This window comes from Megalopta genalis, chromosome 15 (genome assembly GCF_051020955.1).
Source record: "Megalopta genalis isolate 19385.01 chromosome 15, iyMegGena1_principal, whole genome shotgun sequence".
NCBI lineage: Eukaryota > Metazoa > Arthropoda > Insecta > Hymenoptera > Halictidae > Megalopta > Megalopta genalis.
In genome coordinates, this window is record NC_135027.1 from 6,509,214 (window position 1) to 6,530,998 (window position 21,785).

Sequence of the window (21,785 nt, forward strand, 5' to 3'; positions counted from 1 at the left end):
TGTCCGCAATAATCCAATTGGATTATTGGTCCAACGTTCAAAACGATCCGCAATTAGAGCGAGAAAAGAACGACTATATATTTCACAATTGTAATAGACTGTACTGATATACGTGTGTTTCCTGTTCCTCAGCACTGCGCCAAAGCACAGTGCTGACCTGCTGATCGTGACAGAGTTAATTTGCGACAATTCTGCGACAATTCTGCGAGACGAGACCTCTGAACGCTGCAGCGCGATTATACATCATCGGACGGAGTGAAACAATCGATTGTTATCAAACTAATTTTGATTTAGCACGTCAGAGCCCAAGGAACAGGCACTAAGAGAGCTCGCCTAATAGCATAACGCAGCGTTTCCCAAAACTACGATCCCAGAAGGACAATACAAGCCTTTGTAGAATATACAGGGTATCCCAAGATTATGGTTCTCCCGAGAAATAAGGGGTTCCCGAGGTTATTTCAAGCAACTTTTTCCTTAGCGAAAATGCAATCCGCGGCTTCGTTTACGAGTTATTAACGAAATACACTGACCAATGAGAGGCTGGCGCGAGACGGCCGAACCGACGAGTGGACGAACCTCAGTTCTGCTCATTGGCTCGGCCGCCTAGCGCTGGGCGAGCTCGTCTCTCATTGGTCAGCGTTTTTCGTTAATAACTCGTAAACAAAGCTGCGGATTGCATTTTCGCTAAGGAAAAAGTTGCTTCAAATGATCTCAGGAACCCCTCATTTTTTGGAAGAAACATAATTTTGGGACACCCTGTATGTTCGAAAACTACTAACACAAGTCTACATATAAGAAGTGAAAAAAAGATCTAACACAATTATTCGATTAAAATACTGAAAATATAGCGATAAATACAGGTGCTACATTGCACGGCGTGAAACTACTTTTTTAATAATGGACATCAGCCAATGCAGGAATGTTATTCATAGCTCTTTTTAATCAGAAAAATTTGTTCAGTTACTTAGGTGATAGCAAAATATCCGTAAAATTTCGGAGAAGTTAGTTGAATGTGAAGAATGAATTCCCAAAAATTCATTAAGGAAAGGCTGGACATAAATCATTAAAACAACGTATTTTCTAGTTATTTTAACTTAAAACAAATTCGTTCAGTTGCTTTAATGACATAGTAAAATATCCACAAAAATTCAAAGAGTTTGATTAAATAGATCGCCAAAAATTCATTGACATTCGAAAACTTATATCGGCCTCTTCCTTAACACTTTGACTGCCGCGCAAGTAATCTAAAAAATTGAATAAAATAAGAATTTCTTATTGAATAAAATTAAAATTACTTTGTCAACACTCTTGCGTTTCGCAGATCCTAATAAAATTAGGAAATCAAATCTGAGTAAATCATTAATAACGCGGCAGTTATTAAGTGTTAAAGATTATTGTTATTATTATTATTATTATTATTATTATTATTATAAGTGTTAAAAACGACGTAAGCCACCGTAACAACGTAGTTCGAAATATTTTTAAGCAATAAATCTTTTTCAGTTATTCACGAAATATTAACAAAATATCTCTTCAATTTGCAAAAAGAAAAATTAATCCAACAGATGTTCCAGAATAAATTCCGAAAAATTCATTATCTTCCAACAGCGCAAAAGCAGTTCGTTTCAAGAAATGAGAATTGCCGTTCGGTGTTGTTCCTAGCGTTGGACTGGGGAAAGCGTTTTAAAAGCTCCTGTTCCGTTTGGGAAACGCTGGGAAACCGCATGATAACGAAAGCACGCGAAACGTTGCCTATCTACCATGGATCTACAAGCCGTTCGACAGAGCGCGGCGAAAGCGTCGACCAAGAGAAATGAACTAAAGGCAATTTGTGTTCTAGTCGTTTCGACTCGCACCTCTGATATCCGTGGTTGGTTCGCTTCGAGAGATCTCGTGCTCGTTGCTCCGATACGGCGGCGTCTTCAGAGGACTTTTGCAGTGTCCAAGCCCATCGGCCCTTCCGTTCGTCGTCGGATTCTGATGCGGGAAGTGGAAGGTCGTCGTGTGAGGCCACGTAGCCGGAGGTGGGCTGCGGACCAGGTGCTCGTGCACTTGTGCGAGCGTCAGCGGATCGGTATCACCCAATTCCTGAACACACCGGGAACCGGTCGACAAATTAATTGAAAGGCGCAGCCTCGGTCTCCCAACGTGAATCGCGTTTTCCACGATGTGCTGGTTTTTAAAATCGAATTTATCGTAAAATACGATATACAATCGTGGACAAACATATGAGCCGTTTATTTTGAGAGTGGTATAAGTCACTTTACCGTAATGAAAAGTGGTGAGTTTTTATTGTTTATACGAAATTATTATTATTATTATATATGTTATATATATATAATAATATAATATATATATTATGTTATATATATTATATTATTATATATGTTATGTTATATATATATATATATATTATATTATTATATATGTTATTCTGAGATAACAAATACAAGTAAATCTTCTCGAAAGTTAGCATCCATATTTTTAAACGTGTTAAAACGCAAATCCTTAAATATATCTTATAAATATATTAAATATATTAAATATTTATTAACTATTTATATATTAAATATATCTTATAACTTAAAAACAAAGTGACTTATGCCACTTTCAAAATAAACGGCTCATACGTTGTCGACAGCTTTCGAAACGAAGCAATTTTTCGAAAATCGAATCGAACGATTTTATACTTTTTTCTTTTCGAACGATGAAAGAGCTAGTTTGTTAGGCGATGCGTAAACAAATGTTTACGAAGGTTGTGAAACGACAAAAATAATGTTTAAAATTACGTTCTTCAGCCTTTTATCCGAGCACCGAACGAAATCGATTATATTTTTATTGTTTCTCTTTGCGACGAAGCTCCAATTATTCTTTTTGGAGAGAAAGTTTTTTTTCACACATTGTTCGATTTCACCAGTGCTCCTAACATCTCGCGAAAAATTCAACGCTTTTGGCCCAATTTCCAAAAAAGTTACTCCGTTCCAAAAGTCGTCCACGCACACGTCCCAGCAAGCACGGATCCGGATTTATGCCGACACGTTACAAGCTGAATTTTCTAAATTACTGAGCAGTTCCGTCGAACATGGCGGTAAAACAAAGGCAGCCTTGGGAACAGGGGTTGCAAGTTGGAAAATGTTTGGAAACTACCACAACTAGTTTAGACCCCGAACTTTAGGGTATACGCAGCCAGATAAGAGACCCTGAAATGTCCTTGCAGTAAACTGTCTCGGGGGTTTCGACCCGGCACGTCGACGGCAAGAGTGGCTTCACGAAACTGTACATGTGTCATACATTCGCAGCAACGATGCGCATTGTTGTCGGATTTACCCAGATTTGTCCGTAAATTATGCAGCGGTTGAAAAATATGAGAATCGATTTTCCCGCGTGAATGATTAACGCCGTTGTTTCGTGGACTCCTTAAATTGGTCCGACGCGAATAATTTAGTGCAACTGAACCGTGACATTAGGAGAAGGTAGCCTGGGATGGCTATAAATATTCCGGAAGAACGCGATCTATTCTCGAAATATGGCCGAACGAAGAATAATCGCGGTGCCCTTGGAGGACCGGCTAAGGTAGCTTTCGTCACGGGCCGTTCGCAAGTTCGTGCCGCCATTAATAATGCATCGTAGATCCAAATCGATCCCCCTTTCACGCCCCTGCAGGCATCAATGGAAATAAAGTACCACTCACCTGAGACATCAGAATGGCGTCGTCGGATTCGGACTCCTCTATGGACTCCACGAGGCTCTCGCGACTCGCCAACACCTGGAAACGACGATTTATTCTGCGATTAGTTTCGCTTCGAAGCGACGGGAATCGAACGATAATTACTGAGAAAGATGTAGCACGTTCATTAAATTACAATATATCGTAATTATTTTACTCTGTTATGCTTCGGGAACATAATTTTTGCTCGGATGAGGGGCTTCGCTGAGAAATGTTCCTAAAATTTCTTCTCGAGAACGTCTGAAATTTGTACCCATTTTCAGCCAACTTGAGTACGACGATTTACAACAGTTATTAACTCGTTTATTTGTAAAAGTCACGCATATATGAATGTCATGTCTCGAAATGAATGATAATAAATTTTACACGTTCATTGTGTGTGCATGTACTTTCATTTCGCGTTTTCCATGCTCTATTTTTCTATACTTATAAAATGATTCTATGTACAAATAATTTTGTATAAAAAAATATCGTGTAATACTATTATTGCTTAATGTTTACGAAACGATCTCGCGGTAACAAGTCGGTAAACCAATTTTTCGAAACGCGATAAAATCGTGGTCCGTTTCCGAAGGAAAAGTACAGTAATGTCTCCCAAATTGACGCCCAAATTGTGCAGAAAAATGGACAATTAGGGAAGAGGAGATACGATTGTTCGAGCCTTGCAGCTCGTTTGTATAACTGTTGACAATCGGCAACTGTAAAAGCCAACCGCCAAGGCTCGAATAATCGTATCTCCACTTCCCAAATTGTCGTCCATTTTTCTGCAAAATCTGAGCGTCGATTAGGGAGACTTTACCGTGCACTGTAATCCAGAAAAAAGAAGAGTGTTTCGAATTCTTATTCGTGTTGTTCTGACCAGACTAGGAATAGTCTAAATATAGACAAAAGTACACTTCATTGAAGTCTCCACTTCCCCCGGAGCCTCCGGCAGAGCTATAAATGCGGAGGATCCATAATCTAGAAATACCTAGTAATAAATAGCAAGCCTCGACTCGTATAATTCCAGCGGCTCGACCGTCCCGCAAGTAATTCCCATAAACCCGAAAATATCCGGAAGGAACATCCCCGGGCGCTAATAAACACGCGGGAGCGTGCTATCAATTAAACACGAAGGAGAAATTAGGACCACGCGACGAGCTCCCTGGAACGACGGCCTCCGAAACTCCGTTTCCCGGTTAGGGAACGCGATTTTCCCCGTATGCGAATAAATTACATGAGAAATTCGCCGAGCTTCTCTGCCGGGTCCCTTGACAGTTCGGCAACGCGAAGGAAAATAGGCGCGGGTGGTAACGGCGGAGAAGCGAGAGGGAGGAGGCGGAAGAGGAGGTGGTCCGCAGGGTGGGTATCGATTCGAACCTGTAGAAAAGGATTATCCTGTCGACTCAGCCTAAGTGCCTCCATGTCCTGATCGATGTTCCGTGTTCTGCCAGGCGTCAAGGTTAAAACGGAGTGCGACGGGGACGGCTGACAGGCGATGACGACATCGACGGCTGCCACGCTCAAGGTCGACGGAATTCTCGATACCTGATTGTCATTCTCGCTGCCGCTGCGCCGGCAGGCGTTCGTGATGATCGCTGGAACAGATATCATCGGCAACGGTCAGCGGAATCGGCGCCGAAAGCTCCTACTCGCCGGCACACCGGCCTTCCGTGTTTGCCGCATAACAGCGTCGCGCGATAACGCCACCGCGGCGATTGAAACCTGCAGGATGCTTCTACGTTCCAAGCTTTACACAGAATCGTTCGATCTGTCCTAGAACGCGTCATTTCTGCGACACCGTCTCGGTTTCGCGGGCAGGGAGCCTCGAAAATTCAAATCGACCGGACAACTCGATGTTTGCGTTGTCACGAATTATCCTCGGTGTTGACGTTCGTTGATGATAACGTTGCCTGTGCACAGGGTTAAATTAAATAGCCGATACAGGCGAGCAAACTTCGCTGTCGCGTTTTGCATCCCCTAAGGATGAGAGATGGTCATGCGAGCGTAGGCCCGGAGACTCTTCGTTTTCGAGATAATAGCGAATTATAGCGGGGTAATCGATGGCAAATAATACCATCGACGATGTCGCCGCGATGAAAAGTTGAATCGTCACGGTATGTGACAAAATTCGAAATACACCAGGACTTTTTGAACGTGTTCGGCAGCCCATGAATCGTGGATGCGACGTATCATGGCACAGGGATGTCGTTTTCAGCAATTTATTTGAGTAAGTTGCGATTCTTTAAAATCTTCTATCGCGAACAAAAATTTATCTCGAAAACGAAGAGTTTCCGGACTTATGTCTATATCACCTTTCCTCGTCCTTAGGGGGTGCAGGATACGCGATCGAAGTTTGTTCACATATTTCGCGGACACACTGTGTATGTAAGTGCGATAATTGCGAAGATATGTTGGGTAAATAAGAACAAGAAATGAATGTGTTGCTGTTGGAATTGTGTTTTGGTTCTCGCGAGACTCGAATATTTTCATGCTGACAGGTATGTACAGTAAATTCTTCCTAATTGACGCTCGGATTGTTTATAAAAATGGACGATTCGGGAAGAGGAGGTACGATCATTCGGGCCTCGCGGCTCGCTTTTGTATTTACCAATTGTCAACCACTGTCGAAACAAAATTCTCAAAATTCCCAAATTGTCCACTTTTGTTTCCATTAAGAAAGAATTTACTGTACCATGTTTCAGAATTTACTGTAGCATGTTACTTGTACGATGTTACAAGAGTTGTTATGAAAATTGTGAAAATCATCATTTCTACGAATCTTGTTTTCATTTCAATAAGGCACGATAATTAAAATCGATTGGATAATTTGACATTTCTCATTGTAACAAGAATTATGTTCAAGTGCGGTAATAATTATACCGCGGATGTTTTTGCAAAATAAAAATTGTCTGCATCAATTGCAAAACTTTATTCTTTTCTTAATCATCTTAGTAGATTAACAAAAATACATTGACGCTTTTAAATCGTAATTTTGCGATAAATGCATAAAATCCGCGGTCTAATAATAATACTACAAGTGTATAATCTGTTATATTGTCCTATCAAATATCATATTTATCATATATGATTGATATATAATAATTAATATATATACATATATATATTAATATTTAAATTTAAATTACATATATTTAAATTATATATAATTTAAATGTGTAAGAACGGACGGAAAATTTCCGAATTGTCAGAATTGTAAAAATATTAGTGCGAAATTCAAAGGAGCGTTTCAGGAAATTGGAAATAAAAAAGGCAACGTGTGAAAGAAGCGTATGAAAATGATGTAATTATTGGCACAGGGAAATGTAAAACGAATGTTTACGAACGACGAGTAAACTGGTGGAAGAGCGAGCAGGTGAAACACGTGAGATGAATATAAAAATAACGTTGCACTATTTTCAACCTATTACAAGTATCAAGAATAGAAATCAATTTCTATTTAACTCCTCTTTGCCGCAGTTGAGGCAGAAAATTTGTGATCTGTCTGACGAAGGGATTATTGGCGTACAGGTAGAAAAATCAGGAAAATGTTTCGGCTCGCGAATAGTAAAACGCCGACAGAATTATTTGTTTAAACTGGAATCATGCGGGGATATTCTATCGGTTGACCCAGTTTTCGCGGTGTATCGCTACATGTACATATATGTATAGCGTTGCTCGTTATTTATTATTCGAACTAATTATCCTAATTGGAGGATCCACCGGCGACTCGGCCATTTTTCACGTTTCAGCGAGGCTCTGGTACGCTCGTGTGCAAACTGTAATGGCAATTTCGACGAGATCGCGAAGAACGGCGCGCGGCGCACCGTTTAAAATTTCCAGCAATAATAAGAAACATCGTTTGCCATGATGGGGGTTCACGGTGAGCATTATTTCGAGGTGAAAATTCATCGCTAACGAAGCCGGCGCGCGGCAATTGAAATGATATTGCACGATAAAGTACAGAAATCTAGATGGCAACGGATGAACGGATGAAAATCCGGGATTTTCTGAAATAATGTTTTTTGAAACTTCGCTGCGAGAAATTAATTGCTCCATACTCAATTAAAAACAAAACGATCGTAAAATTGAATGTAGCCGTAGGCTGTGAAAACAACGGAAGAATAATATTAAAATAATATAAAAATAATAAATAATCGCATAGAGCAATTGAAAGAATTGACAATCGGCTTCGCGGCTAAATATATCGCGCTTGCGCTAATTATACACGCGCAAGTTACGGCGCTTTAATTAGTCGTTTGATTTTTTATTTCCACGATATTAAAAATAAGCCACCCCACATTTGATTTATTTCTGCGCGCGTCGCTCCGCCAGGGATTGTTTAACACTGCTAACCGGCTTTCCGCGAGTAAAAACAAAAAAGTTTCTTTTCCTACTTTCTCCTTCTCTCTCAGGGGTCCTTCCAACCTGCTCCCTCCCGAACGCGAGCGCGCATAAACATTATTGCACCGGTCCGCGCGAGTTGCGCGAAACTTTTTCTCGCTCGTGGCCGCGGGTCTGCGCAGGTCTGTGAATTAAAAAAAATGCTTTTAAAAGGATTGAGGTAAACCGAGCGAAGGACGAGAGTCGCGGAGAGGGGCAACGTGTTAAGAAATTAATTTCGAACTCCCTATACTCGGAGGCGGAGCTTTTAAACGATTTGCTTCCTAAGAAATTGTTCGGTCCATTTTAAACCGCAATCTAGAAACGTGTATCTGGCTTTTTAGCGTTTCAACGGATATCTTAATATTTTATTTTACAATGTTTCAGCTTCGTGCATTTCTCTAAAATTGCAATTTCTGCTCTTTGGCGGAGCGCGAGGGTTTTGTTGAAATTTGAATGTCTGCGTATCCTGGTCGCCGGTGAATTGGCGCCAAAGCGATCACTGTCGTGAAAAATGCGTAGGAGATTGTCTGTTTTCGGTGACTTACCCGCTGTCTCGACTTTCGGGGCACGTTCCATTTCCTCCTCCTCGTTGATCTTCATTCCTAACGTAAGCTTCTTCGATTTAAAAAAGCTCGAGAGAAACGCTACGCCCTTACGCTTCACACGATCGTATCGCTGAGCGTTCTCCGATGACACGTGTATCATCATTCGTCTAAACATAAAAAGAGAACCGAGGTTTCCGTCAGTCAGTTCGACGACCAAACGAATCTTTCTCGCGGTCGCAAGCAACTCGCGGTTATCGACTCATCGGAGACATTGGGGGGCAAAAACATCACAAGGGGCTCTTCTCGAGAGCAATCATTCTGCTGGTTGATGTTCTTCATATTTTCAAACACTGCCCGAAGACAACTTTTCGAAACTCTATTTACCTGGTCTTTGCACCAAGGTCTCCGATTGTAACGATCGCCCTGATAATCGTTTGAACTTTGCTTCGAAATTTCTATCAGTACACCAATATTTGGAACATTTTAGATCGGAGGAATTCAAATTCGGAAGTTGCTTTTCGCAGATTGACGTTAGTAAAAATATACGTCGGGGTGGGAACGTTTTCGTCCACACACAGTTAGGGGCGTATTATTTCTGTGTAATATTATGATAATATTATGATAATATTATCGTTTGCTCCGCAATGTTCAATGTTTAATGTCAGAATAATCAATCTGTAGCAAACACTTCGGCAGATCGTTGTAGTTGAAACAACAAAACTCTGTATTGTAAATAACTGATAGAGTACTGTAAATAACAATACTCTGTATCATACGTAAGTAGCATCGACAATGAAAACATAAAATTTCTACTCTGTAGAAAACGGAAAGATACACTGTTTATTTATGCTGTACAAATGTAAACAATATCGTTCTCTTATTATCTTCTTTACGGTTCATTTGATTTTTTAATTGGTAGCGTTTTCAGCGAGCAAATCTGAACAACGAATTCACCCCACCCTAACGATCTATCTATCTATAAATCAGAGAATATAAACAGTCCTCGTGTTCTATGAAAACAGACAGTAATTTCTTCGTTTCAACATCGTTTATTATCGTATCGGATCCCCACCGATGACAATTTTATCGAGCCAGCCTGAAAAATAAACAAATTAACCAACACGGTGGAAATGAGGAAAACACAATTTTTGTACTCTGCGAAACACGAACAGCAATTTTTTCGTTCCAACCATCGTTTACGACCGCACTGATTTACGGCCGACGTTGATTTTACTCAACAAACCTGATCAACGAATTAACATCCTACTCGTAACGTAAACAAACAGACCAGTTTTGCGAATTAATACGTTCAGTGCCGCGCGAGTCACGCATGGATGCCATTAATTTTTAATTAGGTTTTTGAAATTCATTTTTATATTGTAATATATTGAACAAATCGAATGTTACTAGGATTCGTAGAATGCAAAATAGCTGAACTAATAATTTCTATGGAAAATTTTCACTGTCTGGTTTCCGTTTCATTAACACTAGATTTACGGAGCACAAAAAACAGCTGTTTTATATTAGTTCATAAAGGTTACAATAAGACATTTGTTCCGATTTTTAACAAGTGTTATTGTAACATTTGCCGTAAGTAACATATAAATTGAATAAATAACTTATAAATGTATCTTTGCTGTATGAATAATCGTAAATTGAAAAATTATTGACGGCTTCCGCAAATTTAGCGTTAATCGAATGTCCTCGATATTGTGTGAATTTTTCGAGTTGATATTCGGCACTTGGCGTGTCAAGAAAGCAAAGTGCTCGCGCTGTACGAACGCCGATGCCAATTTCTCGACATCCTTTAAATCGCTGCTTTTAACAATGCTGCGATCTGAACGACAACGTAACCACCCCCCCCCCCAAAAAAAAGATAAGAAAACCGGACGAAACAATTGACTGGAAAAGACGTCGACCGATTGATTGGGCAAAACCGGCCAGTCACTCTTCGGCATCGAGAGATGCCGAATGGTCATTGTTCGGAGATGACGAGCAACATCTATAGCCGTAGTCGCCGGTACGCGGAAGGATACGACGACGTGTCCCGCTCGCGAAACAAATTCACAGCCGGCATCGATCCGCTCCAGGACGTGACTCTGTCGTGGCCGGATCCTGTTCGCGGCGAGTTTTACCGCGTTTCGTCGTCGAATTCGAGCGATGAATGACTGTCGTGGCCGGCGTTGGTTCGTCGCGGAACCGGAAGTCCATCGGAGCGGTGACTACCCACGGCGATCGCATTGCCAACTGCAGCTGCAGCGGAAAGGGTGTGCTCTCCGGCTCCTCGCGGGACTTTGCGCAGCTGCAAAAGTGGCCCCGCTTCGAGACCGCGCGGGCCGAAGCGGGCTGGAGCGGGCCGCAGCGATAGAGCGTGCGTGAAGCTCGCAAACTAAGAAAGAACGGTGGAAAAATAATCGAAAGAGAGAGAGAGAAAGAGAGAGAGAGAGAGAGAGAGAGAGAGAGCGGTGAGACCACCGCCAAGTGTTCCGAAAGCACCGGCGAGAGCACATCCCCGGAAGACGCACACCTAAGCGCGACTTGGACAGTCTCGCAGTTAAAGCACCCCTAAACTTTGATCTGCGCGGAAACTCGAAGCTTGCTACCCGATCAAACGGCTACTTTCGCAGTTTTTATTACGAAATTACACCGTGATAATTAGCGAACTTCGTATTTGATGCGATGATTTCATCCCCTACAATTTTTCTTCTCCGCTATCCTAGATTTTCGAGAAATCGAATTTACAAGACTTCCAACTTTGAGAATTTTCTTTTCTGGTTTAAACTGTATAAATTATTAGAATGATCTTTTGTGGAGTACCAACATCGAAACCAGTGTTCATGTATTCTTATGAAGATTCCCTCGCGCAACTTTGTAGCTCCTTATCTTTCAACTTCTGCGTCTTTAACTTATCACCCGGTCGCGAGACTTTTATCTCCGTTAGGTCTCCGATAGAATTATCTAAAGATCTTTTTATACGGAAGAAGAATCGTATAGTTCGGCTACGTCTGCCTAGAGTAATCAAGTTTCACTGGTATTATTTTTATCCTATTTTGTTTTTTATTCTATTTGCGAATATCGCGATGCAATAAATTTGACCAGTAATTAGTGGACGACGGATTTTACGCATTTATGACAGAAACGACTAAGCGAAGGGAAAAACTGCGAAAAAATTAGAAGAATTTAAGGACACCGTTACATTATTTTCAACTGATTACAATCATTAAAAGAGGAAAGACTTTTTCTTACAATGAACATGGATAATTTTTATTTTGCACAATGATCCACGGCCTAGTAATTAGTAAATCATGGCAGCATTTTTCTGTACAAAAAAAATGCGAAAGCTACGATTAAATCGTAGTTAAAAGCTGCTGAAGTGCTCGGAATAAAATCGGGACCATCCGGACGCAGCATTGCAAAGAGCAGACTGTTTGAATCGTTCCACGAACGCTCGGCGCAGGTAAAGAAGATAGGGGCTGCTGAAAGGTTCACCCTGCCGCGAGAATTTCCAAGATGCATAGTGCACTTTCTCCAGGTGCTCATCACCCCTGTGACCTACATTCCTCTCCGCGTTCGAGCTGCCTGATTAAACCGAGCCAGAATATATCATCAAGCAGAGCCCAGCACTTCAGCTACTTAACAAGCGCATCCAACCCCCTCCCCGACCAATACCATCACCTTACAGCCAAACACCATCAAACGCGTTTAACCCTTTGACTACGGCTTAACCAAGCCATGCACGGTGCGGCGCGCGTACATTGTAGCGAACGGCGTGTCGCGATAAAATACTGTCACGATAATAATACCGTTTCTCAAGAATTAAACCGCGAACGCGGTTTATCGTAACTGGTTCGACGGAGAAAAACGATCCGATGGTTTAAGCCGTTCGGCTCCGCTGTCGCGGGAACAGTAAACAAAACAGAGACATCGCCTGACACAATGAAAGCGATCACGATTGTCGCGCGGCTGAAAATTTACTGGCTGCCGCGAAACCACCCTCGCTAGGCGCGGCTCAACCTGTTAACCGTCGTGGACGAATCAACTCGTAGTGACCCTTCCGCGACTTCTCACCTTATTGTTTCGAAAAAGCGAGTCTTCGTTAGAGCGTTTGTCTGTTGAAAGACAAACTGTCGGGCTGCTTGAAACTTGAAAATCATTTTGCGAGTTTCCATCCCTCGTTTGCTACCCTTGTGCGTCGGTGTCGGATTGATACGATTACAATTCCACGCTGCTTCACCGATGCCGAGGACGAAATTACTATTAAATTACTACCGCGTTCATTCTGTTTTGATTCGACACTAAAACTATTACTGCTTAAGATAAGATAAAAGTACATATTATGGAACGCTTTTTGAAAAGTGTCATTCTTGAATATTTATTATTGATGTTTCTAGCTAACGCGATGAACTTTGAATTATTTCATTTAATATGAATAAAAATTCATTCGAGCAAAATAGTAAATGTAATGAACAAAATAGTACCATGGAACATCGTTTTCGTACCATGTTCCTAACTTGGAACGGCTATTTGCATTGGAAGTACACAATACGGAACAGTATGTTCTTGGAAACACCCATATTCGAATAAACAATCTTTCTTCACAGTTGATCGTTACGTAACAGAGTTCGTGTGCGTGAATTTATAAAGATCTAGTTTTTATTGTATTGTTTGTGCTATTGTTTCAAGAAGGGGTCACGATTGAGCGGTGTTCCATAGTAGGCGCTTTTCTCTTGTAAGAATCAACTACATGAAAAATAATTCAGTTTCTTTCTTCAAGCAGATATTTGATTAAAGATCCCATCAAATCTGAGTCAATGCAGTTTTCGTTATTTCGATGAAGCAAAATATAATTTTAAAATGTTAATAATACTGTTTAGGTTCAGTGCTTCCTAGGATCGGTGATAATTCGTATATTAAACTATACGACGCAGACCAAGGAAATGGTCCAAGGCATTGTGCAGGAGGGCCAAAGGACTAGCCAGTCCAACCTACATTTCTGCGTTCGATCAAACAGCCCTTTCGGCCCGAGCCTCCGAAGGCGAGCACACGTCCGTGCGTACCACCCCCGCGCCCATTCACCAAGCACCCTCTGCAGACGCCCATAGGCGTTCCCCGCGAGCGACGACCGGCCGGCCGCCTTCAACCCCTAAAAATAAGCCGCGAGGAGGAAGAGGACGCGACAGGTTACGGTGAAATCAGAGACCCGACCTAGATTCGCGAGACCTTCGATCAAACATCCCCTTTAAATCGAGGATCCGGAGGCACGCGACGAAGCTGTGCGTGCCGCCCTCGCGTATATTTTCCTCGAATGCGTCTGCATCTGCTACCCGAACTCTGTTGGTGACACTATGATTCGTGGAGATACACGCAGTTTAGGCGCGTCAGAGATTCGCCGACAGAATGTTATAGTGGACTGCGGATTTTATGCACTTAGGAGAAAAATGCATGGATCTAATGTACAAAGCAATAAATATTATTACATTGCTTTCACTCGAAGAGGATAATTAAAGAAAGAAGAGATTGTTTATGTGGCTTCTGTATCTCGCAATGAGTGCAAATGATTTTTATTTTACTTTTCAGTTATAACTATTGTCATAATACTATAACTATACTATACTAATATAATTACTATACTAATACTATAACTATTGTCATAAGTGCATGAAATCCGCAGTCTAATTATAACAGAATGTTTGATACTACATTTGTTAGATTATGAGCAGTTTGCGGATGTTTATGTATCTAACAGCATCTTCATTTTCATTGTGCAATGACTGATCTTTTATCTGACGGAGGAACCTTTCTTCGTGCCGATAACGTGTAGAGTGACATTAATTTTGCACTAGTTTTCAGATTTTATTTTTATTGCAATCTATTAAAAAGAAATTGAATTTTTCTAGGATATTTAGAATGCAAAAGAGCTAAAATACCAACGACTAAGATCAATTTTAACTTTCCAGTTTCAGTTTCGGAGATTAAATCACTTTGATTTTGTGGGTATTCCTAGGGGTTGATTTTCGACAGTCAACGTGTCGATTCTAAATTCCATGAAAACAGGAATCTCCATGAAGACCCGCGGTCTAATCACAAGCAACAATACCACACGGGCCACTTTCGAGCCGCGCGGCAGCCACAGAACAATGCTCTCCCCATGTCTTCTACATGTGTCGCTAGAATCGACCACTCGCGTGTCACGGTAATCAATATCCCATGATCAGGATTCCTCTAGAATTACTCATAGAAAAGCGACTCGATGCCTCTGATAAAGTACGATAGATCTGCGTCTACATCTCTCAACCCTCCGATGACTTCAGTCTATTTTAATCCAGAGTTACACCGCCTTCCTCGCTGAAATTGTCCTAATTAACATTTCCGATCACCGAAAAAAATGAAGCTTCAAATTGATAAAATCATTTTGAAACAAGTGAAAACGAATAAACGGAATTACGTTTGAAACTCTATGAAGCGTGCATACGAGATATTCAAATTTTGCTCAAAAGATAAAAGGCACGCGACGTTCCAGGTATCTTAAAATATCCTCGAATGTAGCAAATTAGTAGATAAGGCATTTCAATCGTCGACACATCCAACTTGCCACGGTTAAAGACTGCGGCTGTTATCGAATCTCATTATCGTTACTTACAACCGATTCGTGTAACAAGACAAGCTGTGCGAAATCCTATCATCGTCGAGATTGGTGATCGCCTAGGCAACGCGATACAGTTGGGAACGGAATACCGGTAACGGTAAAAAGGTAGATGTAGACGCAGGTAGCAGAGACAGACACAGCCAGCAGATATTGACGTAGCTATCAGATGTAGATGTGGCTAGCAGATGTAGATGTAGCTGGCGGGCATAGACGTAACTTAACAGACGCGGGTAGCAGACATAGACGTAGCTAAACAGACGTAGCCAGCAGACATGAGCATAGCTTAGCAGACGTATGCTAGCTCGCGTAGACGTAGCTTAGCAGACGCAGCTAAGTAGACGTATGCTAGCTCGCGTAGACGTAGCTTAGCAGACGCAGCGAAGCAGACGCAGCTAAGTAGACGTATGCTAGCTCGCGTAGACGTAGCTTAACAGACGCAGCGAAGCAGACGCAACTAAGTAGACGTATGCTAGCCCGCGTAGACGTAGCTTAGCAGACGCAGCAAAGCAGATGCAGCTAAGTAGACGTATGCTAACTCGCGTAGACGTAGCTCAGTAGACGCAGCGAAGCAGACGCAGCTAAGTAGACGTATGCTAGCTCGCGTAGACGTATGCTAGCTCGCGTAGACGTAACTTAGCAGACGTAGCCAGCAAACCTAGACGTCGCTTAGCAGCGGTAGCTAGCTCACGCAGACGTAACTTAGTCAGCAGATGCAGCTAGCAGAGCTAGACTCGACTAGAATACGTAGACCTAGCTTAGTAGAGTAACTGGCTCGCGTACACGTAATTTAGCAGACAGGGCTAGCGAATGTAGAAGTAGCTTGTCAGAGGTAGCTAGAAGACACAGCCGCAACCCATCGTCCGCAAGGCGTTTCCCTCGGGCATCGACCGACCCACGATCGTCCGACCGGCGTTACGACCGCCGAAAACGGGAGGTCGAGGGTTAGGTTACCGACGCGCGCTGCCAGAACCGTTGTTCCGGTGTTTTTCCATGAGAGTATCTCTCCGCGCGGTGCAGCTCTGCCGGCTCGGATCGATCGTCGTCCTCCGCCCACGAGACCAGGGACGACCGAGGGCGCTTACGGACCACGTCACCCTCCCGAACACATCGACAACACACTCACATGGAATAGGGTCCACACGTCGAAGCTACTTACGTCGAGGTGGACGCACCTGGCGACCGCACATTTTCCCAGCCCGTGGTCCACGGACCTCCGCGACGAGGTGAACGAGCACTGGGTCTCCCGTGTTCCCTGAGGTGGCTACGACGCACTCGGAGGCTCGCAACCCCCGCGACATGGGGTTGGCTAGCCGGCCCACCTTCCACGCGGTTGGCTGCAACCACCAGCACTAGCCAGAGCCACGAGTCGTGCCGCGGACACGCGCAATCCGCTCGACACCCTCCTCGCCTTGCTATCGCTCTCGAAGATGATTTCCCACCAACCTCTCTCTCTCTCTCTCTCTCTCTCTCTCTCTCTCTCTCTCTCTCTGTGCCTCACACACACACACACTCTCTCTCTCTCTCTCTTTCGCTCTGTCTCTCTCTCTATTTATCTCTGTTCCTCTCCGCCTCTCCTTTTTCTTTCTCTTTCTCTTGGGGTTGCTATTGTGTCACGTTTTGTCTTTGTTCTACGACGACGCCGCTCCCTCGGATGGATGGATGGATGGATGGATGGTTGGTTGGTTGGTTGGTTGCTTGCCTGCTTGCTTCCTTGATTTGCCGACGATCCCCTGTTTTTCTCCTTTGTTAGCCGCGTGACGGTGTCATCGACAGGTCACGCGAGACCTGCTGCTACAGGCGGGTTCAAAGGCAGGTGTTTAGATGGATGGAGACGCGTGCTCTCAACCAGGGGAACCTAGCGGAGAAGTGATGCAGTGCAGACGTTATTGCTCGTGCGGAATTTGTTCGAGCGGACTTCTTTGTAGACGTTTCGCAGATCGTTCTGTAGAACGTAGAATGGGAGGACGTTTGGTAAACTAATTAAAGCTAGTGGGAGGAACATTTGTTTTAGCTAGTGGCGAATGGCTTGTGGTTAGCGTGGAAGAAGAAGCATATCGATCAGCAATATCGTCAACATAACTTCTACGTGAAATAGAAATTTGAAATTGATGTGTTGTACGAATTTCAGTTTGTAAATGAAAAACATCGGTGTGCAACTATCGTTGGATGATCCTATCGTCCAACAAATCCTTTCAGGCCACGTCAAGCAAGCTCGCGTCAACTCTGTCCGGTAAATGTCGCGAAGGCGGAAAAGTGGGTTGAGATAGAATCGGACACTTATATTTCAAAGGGTTGAAACGCGTTTATCCGCAGTGTGTTAGCTTGTGTCTATAGCTTGGAAGATGCTCGACAAAACTAGTCAATCAGATTTTAAGCGTCTTTTATTACCGCAAGAATATAGCGAGTCGAGGTTACAGTAAATTCTCCCTAATTGACGCTCAGTTTGTACGCGAAAGTGGACAATTTGGGAAAAGGAGATACGATTGTTCGAGCTTCGCGGCTCGTTTTCATAGTTACCGGTTGTCGACAATTATAAAAATGAGCCGTAAAGCTCGAATAATCGTATCTTATCTTCCCAAATTGTCCATTTTTGTGCTCGATCTGAGCATCAATTAGGGAGAATTTATCGTACACAGAAGTCGAAGGAACCGCGATTTCTGTGAAACAAGTATATCCTTTAACTATTCTTGGATCTACAGCAAAAGTTTTCCGAATCGAACTCGAAAAATTGCTTTCGGTTCGTGTTTCTACGATTTCAGACGAACGCGGCGAATGTTGACCGATGTAATCGATATATCGAGTGTTCCATTATTATGGGAAGTCGTTTTGGTGATGAGCCAGTCGAAGTAGGTCACACGTACTATGGGTCACCCTATACAAACATTTTATCCTGGTGTTCGACCGTTGCGTGGCTGAACGTGCGACGGAGAGATAGGGGCTGGGTCATTTTGAACCCATAATACGTTCCGTTATCAGCGGGTCTGACAGTGCCACTTTCTTTTTTACTGAAACGCCGAGCCGCGTTTGCATTTTTTTCCCCCGCGGAATAAAAGAAACGCATTACTTTAATCTCGGACCTTTTTTCACACTCGGAGACGCGACCGATTTCTTATCCCCGTGGGATTTGAAAAGTGGACGACACGTTCTCCCGTCTCTCTGTCGTAGCGTATGCAAACGAGCGGATATTTTACGCGTGCTCTGGCAATCTGATCTTTTCGAAAATCGAAATTGGAGATTTTACGTGTCGGACATTTTTTGTGAACATTACAGCGCGGACGGTAACTCAGGCTGAAATGTGCGTTTTTATCAACGATCGCGGGAGCATAAGTACCGTGCACTTGTCACGAGAAAAGTGTTTCGGCTTAAAACGAAACGATTCGAGTTAGTGGTATGAGTAATCATCGATTTATAACAATGAACGACAACCACTGAAACGAAAGCTGTACATTTTTGTAAATTTATGCCATTATGCAAATTGCTAGAATATAAGAAAACTTGTGCACCGATAAAAATTAATTAGCTTTTACTCAATGATACAACTTCGTCAACATTTTCAATTTCAATGTTCCGGCTAGATATAGTTAACAATCGCGTAACGATTTATAACAATGAATGAAATTAGAAAAATCTAACTAACAAAGCACTCTCGTTAGCGCGACCGCCAACGGAGAGCATATTCTCCTGATTACGCTTTCTCCTCGTGAATAAAGATTACGCGTTTGCATAAACATTAACACGAGGACTTACTCGGCAATCATCGCAGCAATTTTTCTCCGCTCGTGCCTGAAACGCGAGTAAGCTTTCCTCTTTCACCGCACTATAGAAATTTCCGACTACGAGTTAGTCACTGCGCGATAAGCTCACTGTGAATAATTCCTTTCCGAGAAGTTCTGGATTCCCGGGAACACCGGCGAAAAACCGAACAACAAAGCGAATCACTATTTTCCTGGACACGCTGCTGCCGGAAGGACGATGCGTTTCCTCGTGTTACAATTTCACTGACCGCGGCGGCTACCGTAAGTGTCTTTCTCCCGTCGTGCCCGACGACCGACTGATTGTGAAACACATTACGCACAGTCGTCTACCTCGGACATGCAGCGATAAGGAATAATCAGTAAAAGCAGTGGCACTTAATCCGGCAAGCAGATAATTCCTGCCGCTCGTTATGCGCGCCGTTTACGATCCGAGCGGCATGAATCATTCGCGCCTCGCGCACACAGACCGCCCAAATACCGATCAATTGATTGCCGTTCCTAGCAGCGCAGGCTGACGATCGAACGGCAAGAATCATTCGATCTTTGCCCACATTAAACACTGATTACCTGGCGCACGTGCTCCGCCGGCGGTGTTCCGTGTTCTGGCGATACCAGGTGTCGTTTCTCGATGATCGAGCGTCATTCGGAACGATGACTAACGCCGCTGCACAGTTAGCTTCCACGAAGATTGCCATTGCCCCGGCAAGTGTCCTTCTGAAACGAGAAATACTGTTGCAGAAAAGGTGTTCCCTGTTTGAACAGTTATCATCTGTTTGTACTACCAGTTTTCCTTGCCGCGAACGCTGTCGGACGACCGTTTGTTTCTGCGGTCTTTCTTTACCGATTCTGGAAAACTGAGGAGTCCGCGAGTCTCGTGAGTGGACTGTGGATTTTTGCGCAAATTTTGTTCAATTTGATCGACGAGAAATGAGATGTTTACAGGAAAAGTGTTGTAAGTTTGCTAGTTTGACTTAATATTGTTAAATTATATTTAGTTTAATGTTTAATTTGATCTCTTTTATTATTTGAAGTTAAAGCTTGAAAGTAGCTTACGTAAAAGTAACAATTATGAATGTCATTGAATTTTACAGAATTTTTAATTCATTCTTTATTATTCGCAAATTAACTTTTCCGAGTTACACCGTTCCCGTTTTCAACGGCTCGAATTTTTACTGTTTCCAGGAAATTGAGAAGCAGAAAGACTCGTTCGACGGCGAAATTAAAAGAAATCAATTGAAAAGGAACGATTTATTAAAATTATTGACGAAGGAAAGTTCGTGTCGTGGAATTAATACAATCTTTGTTATGAACAAAAATCCGCAGTCTACTTATGAATATAATGCAGATCTTTATGAACAGTCACAACATCTAACTCTTATCTGTTTACGTAAGATTTCTGAAACAATTGTAAGAGATAACATTCAAATAGAAATTCATTTCTTCCTCCGAGTTTAACAAGTGGAACGAAGTACAATGGTGCTCCCATCTTGACCTATATTTTCCCAAAAGTTTACGAATCCTCATTCTATGTACCAGACAATCAATGTTTATATGAATTTGTGAAAATTTGCAGTCCGCTTATTTAACGTCGCAATTAAATAACACGGGACGCTTAAGTACGTCTCTACGAAAAATAGAACGGAGGTGATTGTGAAACAGCATTGTGAAACATTCTGTTCGATTTTCCATCTTCCTTACTTTCGACAAAGATCCTGAGACACCGTGTTCGAGTGAAAACGACGCCGAATGCCGGAAACGCAGCGCTGCGGGAGCGGCTACAAAATTGATCCTCCATGCGAACCAACGTTTTATTAGCATCCAGTGGTTCTTAAAAAATATCGACAGCGTCCAGCGACGGAATATCCTTTATCCGTCGATCGAGCCGACACTCCAACGAGATTACCATTCCAGTTGAATGTCGATTCGGAAATGAAGGTTCACGGAGTGCTTCGACCCACGCTCGAAGCTCCAGCTCGTTTTGTTGGCTGAAACAACGGTTCCGCGACGTGAAACTGGAAAAAAAGAAGAAAAAGGAAAGCAGGAAGAATAGAGAAAAACAGAAGAGGCGGGTGAAAAAAAAAATAGTTACAATCGGAGAGACAGGGAAGGACAATCCCTTTTGTTTCTATTCATCCGCTTCGACCGGCCGAGGAACGCGCGGAACGGATCAAAATCGGAAATCCGTTCTACGGTCATATTTTTACACGGCCTTTTTTTGTCGGCGGGAAATTAATATCTGCAGGATTCTCGTGAAATTCCGCCCGAGACTGCATAGAGATCGTGACTAAAATGATCGACACGATCGATCGCCGCTGCGGCACGTCCGCCATTTTCTTGCTCGCGAGGCGACCATCATAAAATCGTCGCGCGTATTGTACGCGTTATTTTTCTGTGGGGAAGGTGAACATTTCTGTCAACTTTTTCCTTGCTTCAACTAATTCTCTTTTGTTCTCTTTTCTGATCGTCTTTTTGCAACCGATTTTGCCTTTCGAATAATTCATAAAATCGCAAAATTCTGCAAAAACCTCAACGGTTTATGTATTCCCTTCGAAACGGTGCATTCCCGCCGGATGATCTCTGCAAAAATTTCTCACCCTCCTGACGAAATAGACCCACGTTGAAGTAAGCAAAAATTTGACAACAAATACTTTGATAGGATCTCCAGAAATAATCGTGCGAAATATCCGTGGGAATTGCTCCGAGAGCAACGCGCCGCTCGGAATTCCGTGAACCATCGTTTTCCACTT

The 21,785-nt window shown here is 42.7% G+C and overlaps 1 protein-coding gene and 1 long non-coding RNA gene across 8 annotated transcripts in view; one reads left to right on the plus strand and one right to left on the minus strand.

The window, feature by feature from the left end:
• LOC117219579 (uncharacterized) overlaps nucleotides 1-21,653 on the minus strand; it is a 32,339-nt gene extending 10,686 nt beyond the window's left edge. For 3 of the 7 annotated variants that reach the window (XM_033468811.2, XM_076526425.1, XM_076526426.1), the window contains exons 1-6: nucleotides 20,737-21,653; nucleotides 19,606-19,752; nucleotides 8,638-8,804; nucleotides 5,087-5,304; nucleotides 3,692-3,766; nucleotides 1,857-2,088 (exon numbers count right to left, since the gene is read on the minus strand). In XM_033468811.2, coding sequence (XP_033324702.2) covers nucleotides 1,857-2,088; nucleotides 3,692-3,766; nucleotides 5,087-5,304; nucleotides 8,638-8,804; nucleotides 19,606-19,733 — 820 coding nt within the window. In that variant the 5' untranslated portion in view covers nucleotides 19,734-19,752; nucleotides 20,737-21,653. Of the gene's footprint in view, nucleotides 1-1,856; nucleotides 2,089-3,691; nucleotides 3,767-5,086; nucleotides 5,305-8,637; nucleotides 8,805-10,772; nucleotides 10,949-16,439; nucleotides 17,669-19,030; nucleotides 19,333-19,605; nucleotides 19,753-20,736 lie in introns of those variants that run through there. The other 4 variants (XM_076526427.1, XM_033468812.2, XM_033468813.2 and 1 more) reach the window with 4 other exon arrangements.
• Nucleotides 19,712-20,487, plus strand: LOC143260566 (uncharacterized). The gene is made up of 2 exons (XR_013034839.1): nucleotides 19,712-19,990; nucleotides 20,221-20,487. It is a non-coding gene; the product is annotated as an uncharacterized LOC143260566 (long non-coding RNA).
• Nucleotides 21,654-21,785: the final 132 nt, after the last annotated feature.